At 48.4% G+C, this 22,142-nt stretch overlaps 1 protein-coding gene across 1 annotated transcript in view; it reads right to left on the reverse strand.

Annotated features, from left to right (window-relative positions):
* The window catches only part of LOC126470779 (gamma-tubulin complex component 3-like), a 223,444-nt gene extending 201,531 nt beyond the window's left edge, over positions 1-21,913 (reverse strand). The window contains exon 1 of the mRNA XM_050098787.1: positions 21,788-21,913. Coding sequence (XP_049954744.1) covers positions 21,788-21,818 — 31 coding nt within the window. The 5' untranslated portion in view covers positions 21,819-21,913. The remainder of the gene's footprint in view (positions 1-21,787) is intronic.
* Positions 21,914-22,142: the final 229 nt, after the last annotated feature.

Raw genomic sequence — 22,142 nt, forward strand, 5'->3', positions numbered from 1 at the left:
TGTATTTAAGAGGCAGAGGTCGAGTTGTGACAGTAAATTTTCGACCTCCATACCTTGGCCAGTAAGCACGGCGCCACCCCCCAACGGGTTATGGGCATTAAAATCTCCCAAAAGTAGGAAAGGTTTAGGCAGTTGATCAATCAGAGCAGCCAATGCATTCAGGGATACTGCATCATCTGGAGGAAGATATATATTGCAAACAATTAATTCCTGTGTCGTCATTATGCTGACAGCCACAGCTTCAAGACGGGTTTGAAGGGACACAGGTTCACTACATACTGAGTTCAGGACAAAGACAAAAACTCCACCTGACACTCTATTATAGTCTCTACAGTTCCTGTAATATCCCTTATAGCGGTGGAGGGCAGGAGTCCACGTTGCTGGGAACCAGGATTCCTGGAGGGCAATGCAGAAAGCAGGTGTAAAGCTGAACAGTTGCCGTAGCTCAGCCAGGTGGGGGGAAAAAACCACTGCAATTCCACTGGAGGATTACGTGATCATGAGACTGGGAAGGCATGAAACAATGAATGAGGCAGTCTAAGCCTCAGGGTCACTTGCTGCCACCAGATGAGTACCTATGTGATCGACATCCATTGTGTGAGGGCCCCGCCAGATCTAGGTCCTCAGCAGAAGCCAGAATCTCCACCTCATCCTTAGACACAGAGCTTGTAGTTAGTGGTGGTGTTTCTCCTGAAGTAGGTTGTGCAGAAGCAACAGAGAGGGAAGTGCCCCCACCATCAAGGGGGCAGGTGAAGTCTGACGACTCAGAATTAACTGTACATGGTGGAACGGAAGATGGTAGAACCGTTGTCTTAGTGGCAGCATAGGTTGACACATATGCATAGGATGCAGCCTCAAATATTTTCTCTTCAGACTGCAGAAGAAGGTTCCTGAAAAAAATGATTCCTTGGACAATATTGAAGCTGTTATGTGGCATGATGGAAACAGAAACAGCCCCAGGTTTTCACAGGCGAATGCCCGTGAATGGGCAGAGGATGCTGTTTTGATCAAGACCAACCCTTACCGCATTTTGGACAAGCCCTCCACCTCTCCAAACTTATTCTCTAAATGCTTCACAAGAAACTGATTTTTCATTGACAAGGAATGTTCCCCACCGACTGTCATAATACGAGGTGCCGGGGTGAATAAGCTTCACTGTCATCCTTAGGCTGGCATTCCTCCCACAGTGTGGCGAAGGGGGGATGATTTGGGGTCATATTTCTTAACATTGAAGTTAGACCTTGACTGCTTAGAGACTGCTGGTGATTGACCACCAGCAAGACATGACGTACTAAGATTCATGGCATGTCATCTGCCCTGATGCCTCTCACTTCGATCAGGGGCCCTCCCCACAGGTGCCACCCAGCCGTAACAAAGGCTACCTGGCAGGATGGCCATTGCTGGGAATCCTGATGCCCATAGTGACAGGCATCTACTCCATGGTATACATAGTGAGTTAATGGTGCAGGCATCAGCAGAGTGATCCCTGTGTAGTCAGGGGCTACAACCAACAGGGTACATGGTGGCCCCATAATGGACTGGCTACCATGCTGGGTATCAGGCGCATTATCGTCGACAGTGCAGAAAGTGAGAGGATGGAGGGAAACGAGCCCAAGAGGGTAATCTCGCCCAAAAGCTGGAGAATAAGTGGAAGCGCAGATCCATGTCAATGAAAGATACAAGTGGTCTCGGCACATGTTGGACACTATGCACCATGTAAGGCGCCCTTCCCCAATTGGCCCACTCTTCGGGAATATTTTGAAAAATGGCGATCAAACCCTACAGGGGACCATCACATAATGGCTGAAATGTGAGAGACTCCTTTTAGTCTACAACAGGCAGGACTCGTCCTAAAAGCCCTGTTGACAGTCGTATGCCGCAGTGGTGCATTGGGAAGAGTGAGTGCAACGCCGAGGGCACAGCCGAACCATAAACCAGACTCTCATAGTCAAGGCGGGACTGAACAAGGGCTCTGTAAAGCTGCAGCAGTGAAGAGTGATTTGCACCCCAGTTGGTGTTGCTTACGCAGTGGAGGGCATTGTGGTGCTATCAGCACGCCTGCTTCAGCCAACGAAGATGAGGAAGCCACGTCAATCATGCGTCGAAAATCAGTCCTAAGAATAGTTATGTCTCCACTACTATGAGTGTATCATCATTAAGGTAAATTTCTGGTTCCTGATGAGTGGTACGACGCTGACAGGAGTGCATGACACACAACTTTGCAGCTGAAAACTGGAAGCTGTGGGCTAGAACCCGTGACTGCACTTTGTGGATGGCTCCCTGTAGGCACGGCTGAGCAACACCAGTACTGGAGCAGCAGTACAAAATGCAGAGGTCGTTTGCATACAGAGAATGTGAGACCAACTGCCCAACAGCTGCTGCTAGATCATTAATAGGCACTCAAAATAGAGATACACTCAATACAGAACCCTGCGGGACCATGTTCTCCTGGATATGGGGGGGGGGGGGGGGGGGCAGGGACGGCGGGGGCGGGGGGGAACTATGGGAGGCAGCAACTTCAACACAGAAAGTACAGAGCAATAGGAAATTTTGGATAAAAATCAGGAGTGGGCCCTGGAGATGCCACTCATATAATGTTGCAAGAATATTATGTCATCAGGTAGTGTCGTAAGCCTTTCATAAATCAAAACAGACAGGAACTAGGTGTTGGCATCTGGCAAAGGTTGTTCGGATGGCAAACTCGAGGGAAACTAGAATATCAATGGTAGAGCGACCCTGGCAGAAACCACCCTGGCATGGAGCTAGTAGGCCATGTGACTCCAAGACCCAACACAACCACCCACTTACCGTACGTTCCAGCAGCTTACAAAGAACATTGGTGAGGCTGATGGGCCAATAGCTATCCACATGAAGCGGGTGTTTGCCGCGTTTGAGCACTGGAGTGATGGTGCTATCTCACAATTGTGATGGAAAGATGCCATCACATCAGATCTGGTTGAAGATGACAAGGAGATGTCACCTGTAGTTGGGCGAGAGATGTTTGATCATCTGACTGTGGATTGGATCTGGCCCAGGAGCTGTGTCGTGGCAATGTGCAAGGGTGCTCAGGAGCTCCCACTCTGTAAATGGAGCACTGTAGGGTTCAATGTGATGTTCAGTGAATGGGAAGGCTTTCCTTTCCATGAAAAATGCTGGGGGATAATTCTCCAATGCGGAGGCTCAAGCACAGTGCTTGGCAGTTGATGTGTATTGGTAGATAACATGCCATTGATTTTAATGCCGGTGACACTTGTCAGGGTCTGGTACCCTAAAACACGTCTGATCGTCTAGACTTGGGCCCCCTTAAGAACAAGGGATCATGTTTTCTTCCACAGAATCGATCATTCGAGTGACCTGCTCAACTACCATATCAATGGTAGCATATGGGTGCAATTCAACAACGGCAGTAGAGGTGAAAGCTTCCCAGTCTGCCTTGTTTAAAACCCATCTTGGTTGTTGTCCAGGTGAATGGCCCTGGGGGAGTGACAAGAAAATGGGAAAGTGGTCACTAACACACAAGTCATTGTGGACTCTCCAGTGGACAGATGTGAGAAGTCCTGAGCTACAGAGGGATAAATCAATAGGCGAGAAAGTGCTACAAGCCACACTGATATGTGTGGGGGGGTCCCAGTATTTAAGAGGCAGATGTCAAGTTGAGACAGGAAAGTTTCAACAGCTCTACCTCAGCCAGTAAGAACATGGGAGAAGGCTAGGAATGCAAACAGAGAGATCAATGGCCGAGTAAGAGGTCAAGTTATGACAGTAAGTTTTCGACCTCTCTGCCTTGGCCAATAATCATGGCGCCACCCCACAACAGGTTATGGGCATTAAAATCTCCTGAAAGTAGGAAAGGTTCAGGGAGTTGATCAATCAGTGCAGCCAATGCATTCAGGGATACTGCACCATCTGGAGGAGGATAAACGTTGCAGACAGTTATTTCCTGTGTTGTCCTTATCCTGACAACACAGCTTCAAGAGAGGTTTGAGGGGGCACAGGTTCATTACATACTGAGTTCAGGATATAAATGCAAACTCCACCTGACACTATTATAGTCGCTACGGTTCTTGTAATATCCCCTGTAGCTGTGGAGGGCAGGCATCCGCATTGACGGGAACCAGGTTTGCTAGAGGGCAATGTGGAAAGCAGGTGTAGAGCTTAACAGTTTCCTTAGCTCAGCCAGATGGTGGAAAAAACCGCAGCGAATGCACTGGAGGATTATGTTATCATGAGGCTGGGAACGCATGAAGCATGCAAGGAGACAATTTATACCTCATGGTCACCTGCTGCCACCGAGTGATTATTTGTATCTGTTCTTTTTGTGTGTGAGGCATCAGTGAGAGCCAGGTCCTCAGGGGACACTAAGATCTCCACCTCATCCGCAAGTGCACACTTGGTAGGGAAAGGTGGTGGTGGTGGTGGTGGTGGTGGTGGTGGTGGTGGTGGTGGGGCCACCTGAGGGTCCTCTGTCTTAGCAGATGTTTTTGTTTGCTTGCCCTCTCACTTCTCTTTAGGGGCTTCCTAGGAGTACTTCTCCAAAGTAGCTTCAGGCACGGAAGAAGACTGTGAAGCTCTTGGTCCAGCAGCTTTTGGCTCCTTTAGCCACTGGTGAGTGTCTGCTGTCACATTAGTGGAGACTTTGGGAGAGAGGATCCCTTGGGACCCTCTCTCCCTTCCGCATGACAGGAGCTGGCGGAGGCTGTTGCTTATCCAGCTTATCCAGCTTGGGGGGGGGGGGGGGGGGGGGGAATTTCCCCTGCATTTGGGGGGGAGGGGGGGCGGCCTTGCTCCCAAAATAGGTAGTTTGGGAGCAATGGAAGGGGATTTTTCCCACTACCACCAAGCTGCAGCGTATGTGGATGTCAACCGAATGGGGTGTAATCATTCAAATTTATGTTTAGCCTCTTGGTAAGTGAACTGGTCCAGGGTCTTGTACTCCATGATTTTCCGCTCCTTTTGGAATACTGTACAGTCTGGCGAGCAGGGGGAGTGCCACTCTCCACAGTTGATAACAGTGGGAGTGGAGCGCATTGGAGTATCTGGATGCAGTGGACGTCCGTAGTCTCAACATGTGGCACTGGAAGTGTAGCGGGAAGACTTGGGCCCAAATTTCCAATACTTAAAGCACCACATGGGGAAGGGATGTATGGTTTAATGTCACAGCGGTAAAACATCACCTTGACCTTTTCAGGTAATGAATCACCCTCAAAGGCCAAGATGAAAGCACTAGTAGCAACCCTGTTGTCTAAGCGTCCCCTGTAAATGTGCAAGATGAAATGAACATCCCACCGTTCTAGATTGGCGTGGAGCTTGTCGTCAGACTGCAAGAGGAGGTCGCAATGGAAAATAATCCCCTGGACAGTGCTGAGGTTTTTATGGGGAATGGTGGAAATAGGAATATCACCCAGCCGGTCACAAGTGAGTAACACCTGGGTTGGGCTGGGGATGCTACCTGACTCAAGACTGCACCGCTTCTCATCTTAGACAGTGCTGTCAATTCCCCAAACTTATCCTCAAGATGTTCAACAAAAAATTGAGGCTTCGTAGGCAGAAAGGAGTTCCTGTCCATTCTGGCGCCATACAGTCACCAGCAGGAGATGACTTAGTCGGCTTCATTTCAGGTCATCCACCCTGATGCCCCCCACTCCGATCGGGAGCTCTCCCCACAGGTGCCATCCAGCCACAACAAAGACCACCTGGCATGATGGCCGTTGCCAGGAGTCCTGATGGCCCAGGAAGACCGGCATCTACTGCTTGGCATACGTGGGGAGTTTACAGTTGGGGCATCAGTAGTGTGATCCCTGTGTTGTCAGGGGGCTACCACTAAATGGGTACATGACTGCCCCTTCACAATGGACTGCCTATTGTGCTGGATATTCAGCACAGAAATCCGATATTGTCACGGGGACAAAAGAGTACAGGAGAGAATGGAAGAAGATGACATACCCTGGAAAGTGTCCTCGCCCAAATAGTTGAATTGCAGATGGAGATGCAAAGCCATGACAAGAGGTTCAGGAGATCAAATCAAAGGGCACTATGGATAACTCATGCACCACATAAGGTGTCCTTCCCCATATGGTCCGCACTTCTGTAGAATTTGGAAAGTGGCAGGTCAAACCATAAAATGGGACCTGAAGTTATAGGGCCAAAAAATGACACACTCCTTTTAGTCACTTCTTACAATAGGCAGGAATACCTCGGGCCTATTCTAACCCCTGGACCCGCAGGGGGGCTCTAAAACTTGATTGAAAATTTTATATGTAGCAGCAGATGATTTACATTAGAAAACTACTAATTTAGCAATGTTTGCTTTCACATATTATTAAATATCTAGTACTTGGTTAGGAAAATTAGTCAGAAGTTACTGCAAGATTTATGGGCTGTGTGTCTAGCATTGTGTGCATACTGATTTTGGGGTTAGATGGGGGCTAAACATCGAGGTCATCAGTCCCCAGTTCCAAAAAGACATTCTTGTCAAAGGCCTATACAGTAAAAGCATAACCTCTGCACCCAAAGGGAGGGAAAAAAGAACACCAAGGGGTACAGAGCTAAAGTGAACACCGCAGTAACACAAAATAGAGAACACTTGAAAGGAGCAGAGCAAATAATTGACTAGAGTAAAACAGACTACAGTGGTTAATAAATCAGGTAAAAGGTCAACCACTCAACTACAAATGAAGAACTTCCAGCTGGAAAGCGTTGATAGAGGTACCAACACAACTTGTTACCATAAAAGACACTATTTTGGTATCCACATCACAATTAAAAGTCGCTGGAGTGGGTGTAGCCCGAGAAATCATGTGAGAGTGCCCACACTAGAGCGAGTGGTAAAACCAAGCTGCACAGATAAAACGCAAAACTGAGTCAGCTATAGAGGCATCATCACCTAGAATTAAAGGAAGTGCAGCTGGTAAATTAAAGGACTGCCGCAAGGGGGCTAAAAGGGGACAGTCCATCAGAAGATGGACCACTGTCAGCCCTGTGTCACAGTGACACTTGGGTGGGTTCTCATGGTGAAGGAGATAGCTGTGGGCCAACCGCGTACGTCCAATTGGAGACAGCATAGAACAACTGAGTCCCTACGCGTGCCCCTCAAGGATGAGTTCCATACGGCCGTGGACGACTTGACCATGCGGAGCTTATTTGGCCTGTTCAAGACAGACCATTCAGAGCTCCAGACATCATGGACCTTGCGATATAGGGCTGACTGGAGGTCTCGTTCCACGAGACCAAGCTCCAGGGGTGCCGAAGTGGTGGCCTGCTTGGCCAACCGATTGACACGTTTGTTTCCTGGAATGCCGATGTGGCCCGGGGTCCACACAAACTTCGCTGAATAACCACACTCTGCGAGAGCAAAAACAGCATCTTGAATAGCGCGCACCAAAGGGTCCCGAGAAAAACACTGGTTGAGTGCTTGCACCCCCCTTAGGGAGTCACTGCATATGACAAATGACTCCCCAGGGCAGGAGGAAAGGTGAGCGAGTGCACGATAAAGAGCAACCTGCTCCGCAGTGAAAACACTGCTCCCAGAAGGCAGGGAATGCTGCTCAACATAGGCACCGTGGCTGAAAGAAAACCCAATGCATCCATCGACCACAGAGCCATCGGTATAGACTACATCTGCATCATGAAACGAGGCAAGAAGAGCCATCAATTGTTCACAAAGAATGGCAGGTGGAACGGAGGACTTGGAGTCGCAGGATGAATCCAAGCAAAGCCGCAAGTGAGGGAGGGACCAAGGAGGGGTAGAAGAAGAGGGCCGGAAGGATGGAGGAAGGGGAAAGGACTCGAGTGACGAGAGAAGGGAACGAATGCAGACCGGGATCGGGAGACCCGACCTAGGCCACCGTCGTGGGGAGGGGAGTGCAGAAGACGGAAAAAGGAGCCTGCGGTTGGGTGGTCGGGCAAGGCATGGATGTGAGTGATGTATGACGCAAGCAACTGTTGTCGGCGGAATCATAGTGGAGGGATCCCAGCTTCTGCAAGAAGGCTAGTCACCGGACTAGTGTGGAAGGCACCTGTCGCCAGTCTGACGCCACAATGGAGAATCGGGTCGAGAATCTGCATCGTTGAAGGTGCCGCTGAGCCATACATCACGCACCCGTAGTCAAGATGGGACTGGACTAAGGCGTTATAGAGCTGTAGGAGGGTTGTTCATGTAGCCTCCCAAACGGTGTGGCTGAGGCAGCGAAGGATGTTGAGGTGCCGCCGGCACCATTGTTTAAGCTCACGATGATAAGGTGTCCAAGTGAGCTGAGCATCAAACAGCTTGCCAAGGAAGCGATGCGTCTCCTCAATGCGAAGGAGTTCATAGGCAAGGTAGAGCTCTGGATGGAGGTGGACCGTTTGACGACAACAGAAATGCATCACTCGTGTCTTAGAGGCTGAGAACTGGAAACCATGCTTGGATGCCCAAAAATGTGCCTTACAGATAGCTCCCTGCAGCCGCCATTCAGCGACAATGATGCTTGGGGAACTGTAATAAAGACAACAGTCATCGGCATATAGAGAGGAACAGACCGATGAGCCCGCCGCAGCCACAAGACCATCAATCACCACAAAAAAGAGGGGAACACTGAGAACCGAGCCCTGCGGGATACCATTCTCCTGAATATGAACAGAGCTAAAATATGTGCCAACTCAAACCCGAAATGAGCGACTGGAGAGGAAATTCCGTAGATAAATCGGAAGTGGAACCCGTAAGCCCCACTCGTGCAGTGTAGGAAGGATATGATGGTGCCAGGTGGTATTGTACGCCTTCCGAAGATCGAAGAAAACAGCAATTAGATGTTCTCGCCGAGTAAAAGCTGTATGAATAGCCGACTCTAGTGAGACTAAATTGTCAGTTGCTGAGCAGCCCTTACGGAAGCCCCCCTGTTGCCGGGCTAGGAGGTCCCGAGCTTCGAGGATCCACATGAGCTGCTGACTCACCATCCATTCCAGGAGTTTGCACATAATGTTGGTAAGGCTGATAGGGTAATAGCTATCAACCACCAGCGGATCTGCAACAGGTTTCAGCACCGGAATGGTAACGCTATCCTGCCAACGAGTTGGGAAAACACCCTCCGTCCAGACGCAGTTAAACAGCGATAGTAATTCACCATGACAGTGCGCTGAGAGATGGTGAAGAAACTGGTTGTGAATGCAGTCTGGACCTGGAGAGGTATCGGGGCAAGCTGTAAGGGCACTTTGGAACTCCCATTCACTAAACAGGGCATTGTATCATTCCCAACGGTGCGTACGAAATGACAACTGTGTACACTCAGCCTGCCCTTTAATGGTGTGAAATTCTGCTCTGTAGCCTGCTGTCAAGGAAATACGAGCGAAGTACTCTGCCAGATGTTCAGTGATGGCAATTGGGTCAGTTCAAAGTGTACCCTGAAGAGAAAGGCAAGGGAGAGATGCACGAGGGTGAAAGCCAAAAATTCGCCGAACCTGCGACCACACCTGAGATGGGGAGGTGCGAGAACCTATGGTGGCAACATATCATTCCCAGCAGTCCTGTTTGCTCTGCCGGATTACCCGCCAAGCCCGGGACCGCAGCTGTTTAAAGGCAACCAGATTCTATAGGGGAGGATGATGCTGGTGTTGTTGCAGGGCTCGCCGGCGGTCCTGGATAGCTTCTGCAATCTCTGGTGTCCACCAAGGGACTGACTTACACCTTAGGGTACTTGAAGAGCAGGGGACAGTTGCCTCGGCAGCAGAAACAATGGCCATAGTGAGTGTGTGTGTGTGTGTGTGTGTGTGTGTGTGTGTGTGTGTGTGTGTGTGTTTGAGGTTTACGGGCGCTAAACAGCGGGGTCATCAGCGCCCAAACGCATAAAAACAGAACACATGCAGTGAAGGGACCAAGACGAACAACGAACAAGGGGAACAGCTAAAAGACACAGACTTGACGCAGTTCCAAATCCTCACATACAGAGGCAAAACAAGAGGAGAAGGAGTGCACTAAAAAAGGAAAGGAAACACAAGGAAGGGAGGACAGAAACCGAAGGGAAACAAGGAGGTAGTCGTGACTGGTTGACCTCTTACCTAAAATCTGGGTGAGCCAGTCATCCAGCAGCACATTAAAAACCTCTCCCTAAAAGCCGTGGCAACAAATTGGACAGGACACAAAACCGTAAAACCTTAAACACAGACGTTGTGTCGTCTTTCAAAATAGAGGGCAAATCCGGTGGCAAAGAAACCACTGCCCTCTGGTCAGAGAATAAAAGACAGTCAAGTAAAATGTGGCGGACAGTAATCTGGACGCCACAAGCACTGCAGAGGGGGGCATCCTGCCGCCGGAGTAAAGAACCATGTGTGAAGGGACTGTGCCCGATGCAGAGGCGAGTGAGGAGAACCTCATCCCGCCTGCATGACTGGTAGGACATACGCCATGGCTGCGTGGTGGCCTTGACCAGACGCAGCTTATTTTCACCGACTGCCAGCCACTCCTCTTCCCACTGACGCATAACGCGAAAACGCAGGAGGGAGGTAACAGCATGGAGGGGGACGGCACAGTCAACAACGTGAGGGAGGGAACATGCATCTTTGGCAGCCACATCCGCCAGTTCGTTTCCCCTAATACCCAAGTGCCCCGGCACCCAGCAGAAGGAAACCTCCTTCCCCTGCCGCTGCAGGTGGAGTAGGGCATCATGGATGTTCTGGACGACCGTATCCGCTGGGTACAAGTGTTGCGTGGTCTGAAGGGCACTCAGGGAGTCAGAACAGATGAGGAACTTACGACTGGGAACACATCTCATCCGCTCCAATGCCCGCAAGATCGCAAACAATTCGGCATCAAAGATGGTAAACGCCACAGGAAGCCGTAACTTGACGAGTCGATCAGGGAAAACAACAGCACAACCAACAGAGTCCCCCTGTTTAGAGCCATCTGTAAATACTGGTACATGGTCGGGATGCTGGTTTAAAATATCATAAAATAAGGAGGTAAAAACAAATGCAGGAGTGCAGCTCCTCCGGTACTCCGACAAGTCTAAAAGGACGCTGGGCCTCTGGAGCAACCAGGGAGGCAGGCGAGTAAAACCTTGTCATTGGGGGGCCACACGCTCCACACCAAGGGACTCAAGCAAATGCTTGGCACGAATCCCAAATGGTCTCGTTGCCCTGGGACGACTGGAAAAGAGACGTTCCATAGGCAGTCGGGCAACGGTAGGGTACGCAGGGGATGTAGGACAGGCAAGGAATTGACACACCCGTCGCACCATGAGGAGTTTCCGCCGGATGGCGAGCGGCGGTTCCCCTGCCTCAGCACACAGGCTGGGGATGGGACTGGTACGGAAGGCACCAGTGGCCAGCCTGATACCCTCATGGTGTACTGCGTCAAGTATCTTCAGATACGAAGGCCTTGCTGACCCATACACGGTGCAACCATAGTCAAGACGCGATCGGACGAAAGCCCTATAAAACTGCAGCAGACGCGCCCGATCTGCTCCCCAGGACCGATGGCTCAGACACTTCAAAAGATTCAGTGCCTTCAGGGCCAGCACCTTGAGGTCTTTAAGGTTAGGCAACCACGACAGTTTGGAATCAAAAGTGAGGCCCAGGAACCGCACAGTGTCGCTAAAAGGAAGAATGGTGTCCCTCAGACGCAATTCAGGGGAAGTAAAAAGACGTCGAGAACGATTAAAATGAACACACACACATTTGTTGGCAGAAAAGGTAAAACCTGTCTTCGCAGTCCATGCCTCTAATCGCTGTATCGTAAGCTGCAACTGCCGACTAGCAGTGACAAGACTGGAGGAAGAACACAAAACAGCAAAATCATCCACAAACAAGGAGCGTTGGGCAGGACTCCGGATAGTGGACGTGATACTGTTAATGGCGACGGCAAAGAGGGTGACACTTAAAACGCTTCCCTGAGGAACACCATTCTCCTGCACATACAAATCAGATAGCACATTACCAACCCTATATCGAAAGAGGTGGTGGGAAAGAAAGGACCGAAGGAAGATGGGGAGACGGCCACGAAAACCCCACTCATGGATTGAGGATATGGCGGCGCCAAGTAGTGTCATACGCCTTATGAATGTCAAAGAAGACACCGAGACAATGCTGGTTACGGAGGAAGGCCTGCTGGATGGCTGCCTCAAGCAGGGTCAAGTTGTCTATAGTTGAACGACATCTCCGAAAGCCACACTGCGAGGGGCTAAGGAGCTGCCTGGTTTCGAGCAGCCAAACCAGGCGACGGTTGACCATGCGTTCTAACGTCTTCCCGACACAGCTCGTCAAAGCAATACTTCGGTAACTGCTGGGATGCGTTCGGTCCTTCCCCGGTTTGAGGAGGGGGATCAAAACCGCCTCCTTCCACGAGTCAGGGTACGTGCCAGATAACCATATCATATTAAAAAATTCAGGAGAACTTCCTTGGAAGGCAGTAACAAGTGCTGCAGCATGCTGTACGGGATTTGATCACGGCCAGGCGCAGTATCATGAGCCTCAGACAGCGCCGAATCCAGTTCCCACATTGTGAAGGGGCAGTTGTAGGGTTCAGAATTTGGAGACCGGAAGTCCAAGTGACCCCTCTCGCTGGCAGTGCGGTAGTGGCAGAAATCTGGATCACAGTTAATAGTAGCGGTAGATTCCGCAAAATGCATGGCCAGTGTCTGGGCAATGTCTCTCAGCGCCGTGAGGAGACTTCCCTGATGCAGCAATGCCGTAACAGGTAGCTGGCCGAGTTTCCCGGAAAATCTCCTGATGGCTTCCCATACTTTCGTAGAACTAGTGGAGCGGGAGATGGAGTTCAAGAACGATTGCCATGACCGTCATTTACTCTCTTTAATCACTCGCCGTGCTTTGGCCCTTGCCACCCGAAAGGCCGCAAGATTGTCAGCTGAGGGACGGCACTTGAAGCGGCGCAGAGTTGCACGGCGGGCTCGGATGGCTGAGTGGTACTCAGTGGTCCACCAAGGGACGGGACGCCTCTTGGGATGACCGGATGACCGTGGGATTGACAATTCAGCAGCATGGGAGATCACGGCTGTAACATGGTCTACCCATTCGTGGACGCTGGCACGGTGTTCCAAAACAGCCAGTTGGCTGAAAAGTGTCCAGTCAGCTCTGCAGAGGTGCCACCGGGGCGGCACTGGTAATGCCATAGCCTCAGCCAGGAGGCGAATCCAAAGGGGGAAGTGGTCACTAGAATGGAGGTCTGCAGCAACCTACCACAGAGCAGAATCCGCGAGTGCTGGAGAGCAAAAGGAAAGGTCAATAGCTGATGACGACCCAGAAGCAGTACAGAAATGAGTGGGAGCACCAGAGTTGAGGATGCATAGTTCTTCAGACATCATGAGGCTTTCCAGAATGCGACCCCTGGGGCAAGTAGTCGAAGAGCCCCATAAGACATTATGAGCATTGAAGTCCCGCAGAAGAAGAAATGGGCCGGGGAGTTGGCTAATAATGTCTGCGAGAGCCTCAGAGTCTATAGCATCCTGAGATGGTAAGTAAAGTGAACAGACTGTGAGCCTCCGACCCACAAGAAGGTCAACTGCAAATGCTTGCAAGTCTGTAACGAGAGGGAGCTCAGATGAGGGGTGCATGTCACGGACAAAAACCGCAACACCACCCTTTGCCCTTTCCCCCGTCAGATCATCTTTCCGATAGACGGTATAGCGCTGTAAAGAAGGAGCATCAGTGGCCCGAAAATGTGTCTCTTGGAGACATAAGCACAAAGGGCACTCTCGTACAAGGAGCTGTAATTCGGCCACATGCGTCCTGAACCCATTCAGGTTCCACTGTAATATGGGAGCCAGTGATCAGGGGGGCTGAACTCTCACCCTGCCTCTGTGCTTTGGAGGAGAGCCCGTACTGGCCAGAGATTTATTCCTGGGGCGAGAAGATCGCCCCCGGTCGACGTCAATGTCCATCAGCTCCGATGACGACCCACGGGAGACGACAGACAGTACGATGGCCTCGTCATCGGACCGACCCTGACTAGTCGCCGCAGGTGGCAAAACATTCAGCTTCGGCGTCTTTGTCTTGGGGGGCTTAGAAGGCAGAGCCTTGTCAACAGGTGGAGAATTACTCGCCTGGGCAGAAGGCCCCATATGGGGAGAGGGAGGAAGTACCCCAATGTCAGCAACCACAGCCTTGTCCGACGTTGCGGGGAGAGCCGCAGGTTGCAAAACAACCGCAGCAGCACAAGTGCACTGGCAAATGCAGGTATTAGTGCTAACACTAGCAACCTCCGTTTGCGTAGCAACAGTGGCCAGTTGTACCAGTTTTTTCAGAATGGAAGCGAAAGAGGTAGTAAACACAGGAGGTTGCATGGCCTTAAAGAGCTTCTTGGCCTCACCATAGGGGATGCGCTTAGAAGTTTTAATCTCCTGTATCTTCCGTTCGTCGAGATAGATGGGGCAGACCCGGCTCCAGACAGGGTGACTCCCAGAGCAATTCACGCACTTCACAGGCGATGAACAATCAGCTCCTTCATGGGCAGGCTGACCACATTTACCACAAGTGGCTATCCCATTGCACCCCAACGTAGTATGCCCAAAGTGCTGACATTTAAAGCAGCGCATTGGGTTAGGGAAATATGGCCTTACTGGCAAACGTAAGAACCCCGCTTTAACATGCTCTGGAAGTCGTGGGCAACTGAACGTGAGAATAAATGAGTCGGATTTGACTAGGTCCCCATCGACTCGTTTCATAATATGCTGCACGTCAACAATACCTTCATCAGCCCATTCAGATTTTAACTCGTCTGTGGGGATATCCACCAGGTCCCTACATGTCACAACACCCTTACTGTAGTTCAGAGTGGAGTGAAGCTCGGTCTCGATAGCGTACTCACCGAGACAGGTTGCTTTCCGAAGAGAAGCGACTTGACGGGAACTAGATGTCTCAAATAACAGAGTCCCATTGCGCAGTCGCTTCACAGATTTAAGTGTTCCTGCAATTCCCTCAAGACCCTTGTGGATGTAAAAGGGAGAAGCCCTCTCAAAGCTACCCTCCTTCCGTTTAATAATCAAAAACACATTCTGATTATCAGCATGTGCTCTGTTACGACAGTCTGACAAATCTCGATCAACACTAGGCGCTGGAGGACTCGCAGCATGAAGTCACTTCTTCGATGGGGTGTGTTTTCCTACCAGTGGCCCACCCAAGCCACTGGTAGGGGGAAATGTAGGGGTCAAAGGGTCCATTGCCGTCCCACGAGCAGCGAGGGAACTAAAGGTCCGCTCAGACAGAGCCCCGCATGCCTGAGTAAGCCTGATACAACTGGGGTGCGGCAGGTGCCCCAGAGGTTGCCCGCTTGCGACTGTTCCATCTCAACAGCCATGCATCTCATAGGCGCGGAGCACACCGGAAGATTGAGGGGTTTTTAGAGAGGTCGGCCTTCCTCGCAATCCAGGCGGTCAAGCCAAGATTACCATTCCCCGTAGCACACAACATTCCACCGCCGCGCCATACGGTGGTCCCTGAAGCATGTCCGGGGGTTACGGTGACAGGAGACTGGCGGCGCCGACCAGTCCCCAGCTCAGGACCCCGGGGTCACCAAGCCCGTACTCAGCAAATGAATGCTGAGCCCCTGGGGGCATGGCCATAGTGACCTCGTCCACTGCCAAATCAATGTCACCAGGAAGCGGAGCAATGGCCATAGTAGTTGCAGTGTAGGCTGCCCAATCAGTTCCACGAAGAGACCATCATGGCAGCTGGTCAGGGGATTGGGAGTGAAGAAGAGAAACCAAAATAGGAAAGTGTTCGCTACCACAGAGATCATGGACCCTCCAACTGAGGTATGGAAGAAGACCTGGGCTACTAAGAGAGAGGCCAATGGCTGTGTATGTGCCATGAGTCAAGCTAAAATATGTGGGAGCACCAGTGTTAAGGAGGCAAATGTCCAGCTGTGCCAAGAGAGCCTCAACGTTCCTACCCTGGCCCGAGATCTGGGCCCCACCCCATAAAGGGTGGTGGGCATTAAAGTCTCCCAAAAGCAGGAATGGCGGGGGGAGCTGGGCGAACAAGGCAGCTAGGTCAGCAAGACGGACAACCTCATCCAGGGGAAGGTAGAGGAAACAGATGGCAAGCTCCATTCCTGCCCGGATTCTAACAGCCACAGCCTCGAGAGCTGTGTGAAGTGGCACTGGGGCACTAGGAACAGTGGCAAGAACATACACACAGACACCGCCAGACACCCTGTCATATTCTATGCAGTTCTTATAGTAACCCCGGTAGCCACGGAGGCAAGGGGTTCGCCTAACAGGAAACCAAGTTTCCTGTAGGGCCAGACAAGTGGCAGAGAAGCGACACGAAAGTGGTTTCAACTCTGCAAGGTGTTGGAAAATCCACGGCAGTTCCATTGAAGGATAATAGTACCCGACTGAAGACATGAAAGAACCTGGTTATGCCTTAGAAGTGCTTGTCGTCACTGATTGCGAAGTAGCTTGATCAACTTTCATAGGGGCTGCGAGTTGAGCAACACCTAGCTCCTGAGGGGACGCTAGACGCTCCACATCATCTTCAGGGGCAGTGGTGATCTCATTATCTGTCTCTATGTCCTTCTCCTTTTGCTTTTTCTTCTTTTTGGTAGAGTCCTGTTTGTTCTTCGGTTTATCAGGCTGGGTGGGCTTTTCCGACCCAGTCTCATGGACCGAGGAAGACCTGGAAGCCCTACAGCCCTCAGGTGGTGGCTTTTTCAGTCACTGGCTGACATCTGGAGGGGCAGTAACCACGGAAGGGAGGGCACCAAGAGATCCCCCTTCTGCGCGAGGGGAGCCGGAGGAGGCGGGCACTTCTCCAGCTCAGAGGTGGGGACTGAAGCCCTTAAAGAAGGAGGGGTTGTTACTACTGATGTTGATAACAGGGGAGCAACAGAAGAGGGTGTTCCCCCAACTACCTGGGGGGGGGGGGGGGGGGCAGGAATAGACAGCCTGGCTGGAAGGCCCACAAAAAGCGGCTGAGCTTGGGGGCTCATCGCCATCGAAGCCACTGCAGCAAACGTCGAGGAAATGCGCACAGGGTGAAATCGGTCGTACTTGCGTTTAGTCTCTGTGTAAGAGAGCCTGTCCAAGGTCTTATATTCCATAATATTCCGTTCTTTTTGATAAACTGCACAGTCTGACAAGCAAGGTGAATGTTTCTGTTTGCAGTTGACACAAACAGGAGGCGGCAAACACAGGACGTTGGGGTGGGAGGCATGTCCACAATCCCAACAGGTAGGGTTGGCGTCACATCTCGATGACATATGCCCAAACCTCCAGCACTTAAAGCAGTGCATGGGAGGAGGGACGTAAGGCTTAACATCACATCGATATATCATCACCTTGACCTTCTAGGGCAGGGTGTCACCCTCAAAAGCCGAAATGAAGGCACCGGTGGCAACCCTACTATCTTTAGGTCCCCTGAAGACACATCGTACAAAGTGGACACTGCGGTGTTCCAGATTTGCATGGAGCTCATCATCAGACTGCAACAACACGTCACAATGGAAAGTAAGTCCCTGAACCATATTGAGGCTCTTATGAGGCATAATGGAGACTGCAACGTCACCGAGCTTGTCACAAGCCAGCAATGCCCGTGACTGTGCTGGGGATGCTGTCTGTATGAGGACTGCTCCAGACCTCATTTTAGACATGCCCTCAACTTCTCCAAACTTGTCCTCTAAATTTTCCACAAAATCTGAGGCTTTGTGGTCAGAAGTGAGTCCCCATCTGTTTGGCTGCAAACCAGAAATCGAGGAGAATACGTCTCACCAGGTAATTTAGACTGCCGTTCCTCCCCTGGTGTGGACAGGGAAGGGAATTGGGGGTAATACTGTAAAGCATTGAACTTTCCTTTCTTAGAGACTCGTGCTTGCACACTATTCGTATTTCGTTTCATGGTAGGGGAAGGAATGCCCACCCGGACAGAACCATGCTTCCATGCTTGCCTGGGTAAGCCTAATACAACCGGGGGGGGGGGGGGGGGGGGGCGGAGCAGGTTGCCCAGAGGTCGCCCGCTACCAACTGTTGTACCTCAAAAGCCATGCGTCTCCTCGGTGCGCAGCACACCTTGAGATTGTAGTTTTTTTTTTTTTTTTTTTTTTTTTTTTTAAATAGAGGTTTATACCATCCTCGCGACCCAGTCAGTTAAGCTTTGTACTGTACAACGTTTCACGGTCGCGCCCTACGGTGGTCGTTGAAGCATGCTCAGAGCTTACGGTATTGAGGACTGGTGGTGCTTCCCAGTCCCCAGCTCAGGGACTCCGGGGTCGCCAAGCCCATACCCAGCAACTAAATGCTGAGCCCCCTGACGGGGTGCATACTGAGGAAATGATGATGAACAATTCTGGTAGAATGATTGATTTCAGTGTGGGATAAGCATGATGGCAATGAAGTGCAAGTACTTACAAAAGTGAATATCAGTAGTGCAGCAGCAGTGCAGAATGTGCTGAACTGTGCCAGAGTGAACAATAAGTTTCACATGCAAAATTGTAAAATTCGAAATTAAATGAATGTATAAACAGTGAACAGCTCAACGGTGGGGAAACTGTTGTGAAATACTGCAGACAGCAGCTAGACACACAGTGAGCTCTCTGGAAGTTGAGTCTCAATTACCAGTGGGGTGAAGTGCGAACAGCATATGCCAGAGGCAGTCCTACTGGTAAAATGAACGATGTTTTGTATATTTGATGCTAGGTGTCACAGACTCCTGTTTACGATTGCGTAAGTGTGTTTTGATAATGATTTTGACTTTACAAGGTGTTCTGTAGATCAAAGCTGACTATCTTCATCTCTCATGAAAGAGTGCTCATTATTTAATGTTAATGTTCTAATTTGTGTAAATTTCCTTGGATGATGTTATAAATATGATTAGCAGGGATTTTGCCTTACATGGCAGGAAGAAAATTTTTTGTGAATGGCTGGAATTATGTTAATGATCATTGTTACATTCAGGAAGCAGACCACTATCAATGTTTTATCATATATTTGCATGCTTGTGTAATTGTTTCTTATTCATAAATACTGATGAACAGAACCAAACAATGGGTTACCATGCTCCATTTAATCCATTAGACAAACATATACAAAGTGCTACACTAAGACAATCAGCTTGTGTTGATATCATCCTGTGATAGTTCTGGAAGGCTCTTTTGATCTTACTCAATATTTTCAAACAGGTGAATATTGTAATTTGTTTCATACAATGTTAGTATTGTGTGTTTATTTCCACATCTTATGGTGTGTTGACACAATCTACACACATTTTTGATCACTGCAAGTATTAAGCCTGCCCTGCTTATTTCATTTTTATAAAGTTTTCAATGAATTATACACTGAAGAATGAAAGAAACTTTTACTACTATATATAAGCATGTTAGGAAAAAGTTCAATTTAACAAAGAAAATGTAACAAATTCTTTACAATGGTATCAAGTACAAATGAGCTTCACCAGGAAGCAATTGATTTATGGTGTAGGTAGGAGGCCTGTTATACTACATTCATGTCAAAAACACACAGTTATTTGGATTGTTTCATGATTTACAGTAACATTTGAATTTTTGGTCTTCACAAAATTTCCACTGATTAGGAGTTCTCTTGGACGACAATATACTTGCTGTTGTCTCAGTTTCATTTCTCATCAAGAGAGTAAGACAACATGGAGATGATAGACAAAATTGATTCCCTCTCCTGCTGGGGTTAAAGGCCTGGAATGAAGTCTTGTGCCACTGGAAAAACTGCAACAATCTGTATAAAATTTGTGAAATAATTGTGAAGATGGAAATTAAAAGATGATTTAAGCTAATACTCTGGACTCACTTCTATTAAATAACATTTCATTCAAATTTTATTAGATCCTGGTTTACAGTGCAGCAGAACAGGTGTAGTATGTGAGTCTAACATAGAAGCCATAAGACAGGCTGAAGAGTAATTTTTGCCATTAAGTGCTACTGTGAGCAAGAAAAGGAATGAAGATTATAGATCATTTCATTTGCAGAACATTTAAAATACACAACTAAGACATTAAAGAAACTGCTTGTGCTACCCTTTTTCCATCTCCATATCATCATCATCATCATCATCATCATCATCATCATCATCAACAACAACAACAACAAAAACAACAACAACAACAAAAACAACAACAACTGGTGAGCAGCACAGAAATATTATCTCATATAAATGACAGAAAAGGTAGAAAATCATTCCCAAAAGGGCAGCTCATTCCGTGTTTTTATTAAATATCTATCAACAACTTCCTACTCTGATTGCTAACGTATTTTGCTGCCTCCAGCTTACACGGGGAGGAATGACTAAGGTAATAAAAATCAAAGCTTTGTTAGAGAAACTTGTGTACATTTTACTCGTGCAGTTTTATAGTGGAAGAGTAGAAATATTGTTCAACATTGATTTCCTGCGCCCTTGTCAAAGCACTCTGCATGAACTGCAAGGTAATAATGTGGGTGTACATTTTTCCTCCATTATGTGGTGCTATTCACTTCAGCTTTTCTCCATAGACTTACATCCCATGTGTACTGGAGGGGCAAGTTCAAGCATCCAATACACTTTCTCCAACTGTCACTGACAGCACTTTCTTATTTCCATCTGACTGCAAAATAATTGCTGCCTTCTTTATTTGATTATCACTTCTATAGCATTTAAGTGATGTTACTCTCAGTGCCTACTAAGGCACCCCATTTTGAAAGGCATAAAGTTATAATTGCTCTCAGTCATGAGCAGAACTGAGAAAAACAAATCTTACCTCTTAGTTTTCACTTGTATATTTTTCACCATCATATGCATTTTCTGGCAAGGTACATACAGTTTTTGCTTGAGGAATTTTACTACAGATGTCTTCTTGTAGCTGCAACTTTCTTCAGATGTACAGACTTTCATATACATTTGACTGTTACAGCTCGTTAATTGGATCTTCAGTCTGTGTTAACACAATGGACTGCCTGGAGTGGCATATATATGATTTGATATTTGGCAAACTCAAGTTACATTTGACAGACTTTTTAGCAGAATAAACCCTTCCATTCACTACCAGCTGTTCTCCTAATAATGATATAAACAACAGAAAAGATGCGAGACTGCATGGTCCTCTTTTACTCCTGTGCATACAACCATTTTCTACTGAAGGTTTGTTTAAAACACATATAGCTGAGAGTGAATCCACTGTACATTTATTTTAAGAGTGTGATGATTTTTCCAACTGTACATTCTGCTTCAGCTGCACTGCACACTGTTTGCCAATTTTCAATAGCACAGTCTATCCTTAAGCCTATAAAGACGATGTTTTCTTAGAACAGCAGGGATTTGATCTAAACAATGCCATCATATTTTCAGCTTATTTGTTTGTCTTTATTCGGTATGTCTGGAGATTTTTCTGATGACCTATGAGAGGCCAATGGCATAGTGGTTCCTATAGTCTGTGCACTACTACTACCCTGCAAGAATGGGCTAAGAACTGGTTTTCTCTATCTAATATTTTTTCGTTACATAGTGTCAAGATTAGAAAGGAATGTATGGCACTGCCAGAAAAAGGCTCTACTCTGACACCGATCACCAAAGCTCTGCATTTTTTTTGCAGTCAAATATATTTAGAGCAATTTATCACATGTAATTCTGTGCAGAATGAAATTACTGTATGATAATGCTTTGAAGAAAGACCTACACCCATCCTAGCAGTAGGGATTACAATCTGCAAATGGTACATAAATATGGATTAACAGGCTTTAAATCCTCCCTACTCCTTTTCATTATCAGATTTATTTGTCTAGTTATAAAGGTGGATAACATGATAAACTTCAGAAAATAAGGATACTTAAGGATCCAGAAACATTTATGAACAGACATATACTTACAGGGGTTTCTAAATTGCAATGGCACAGGCATCCCTGCTGAACTTCCACTAAGGTGAGAAATGGTTCCATCGGACAAGTCACGGGTGTATGAAATGGCTCTAGCTCTGGATGCGTGGTAAGCCCCTGTGAAATAAAATTTGTTTACTGAATTTTACAAACAAAACACATACAGAAATTTCACACAGAACAAACAGGGATGCCACCAAAAAGGAGGAGGAAGGTTTTGCAGCACACATGAACTGTTTAGCTTTTTTATCTGAAGGTATCTTTCGAAATTCTCTTTTGACCACAGCTGCCCATGTAACATATATAAAAGTAAACGTCCATTCTTAGTGCAGTTTAGTGGGGGTGACCT

This window comes from Schistocerca serialis, chromosome 3 (genome assembly GCF_023864345.2).
Source record: "Schistocerca serialis cubense isolate TAMUIC-IGC-003099 chromosome 3, iqSchSeri2.2, whole genome shotgun sequence".
Lineage (NCBI taxonomy): Eukaryota > Metazoa > Arthropoda > Insecta > Orthoptera > Acrididae > Schistocerca > Schistocerca serialis.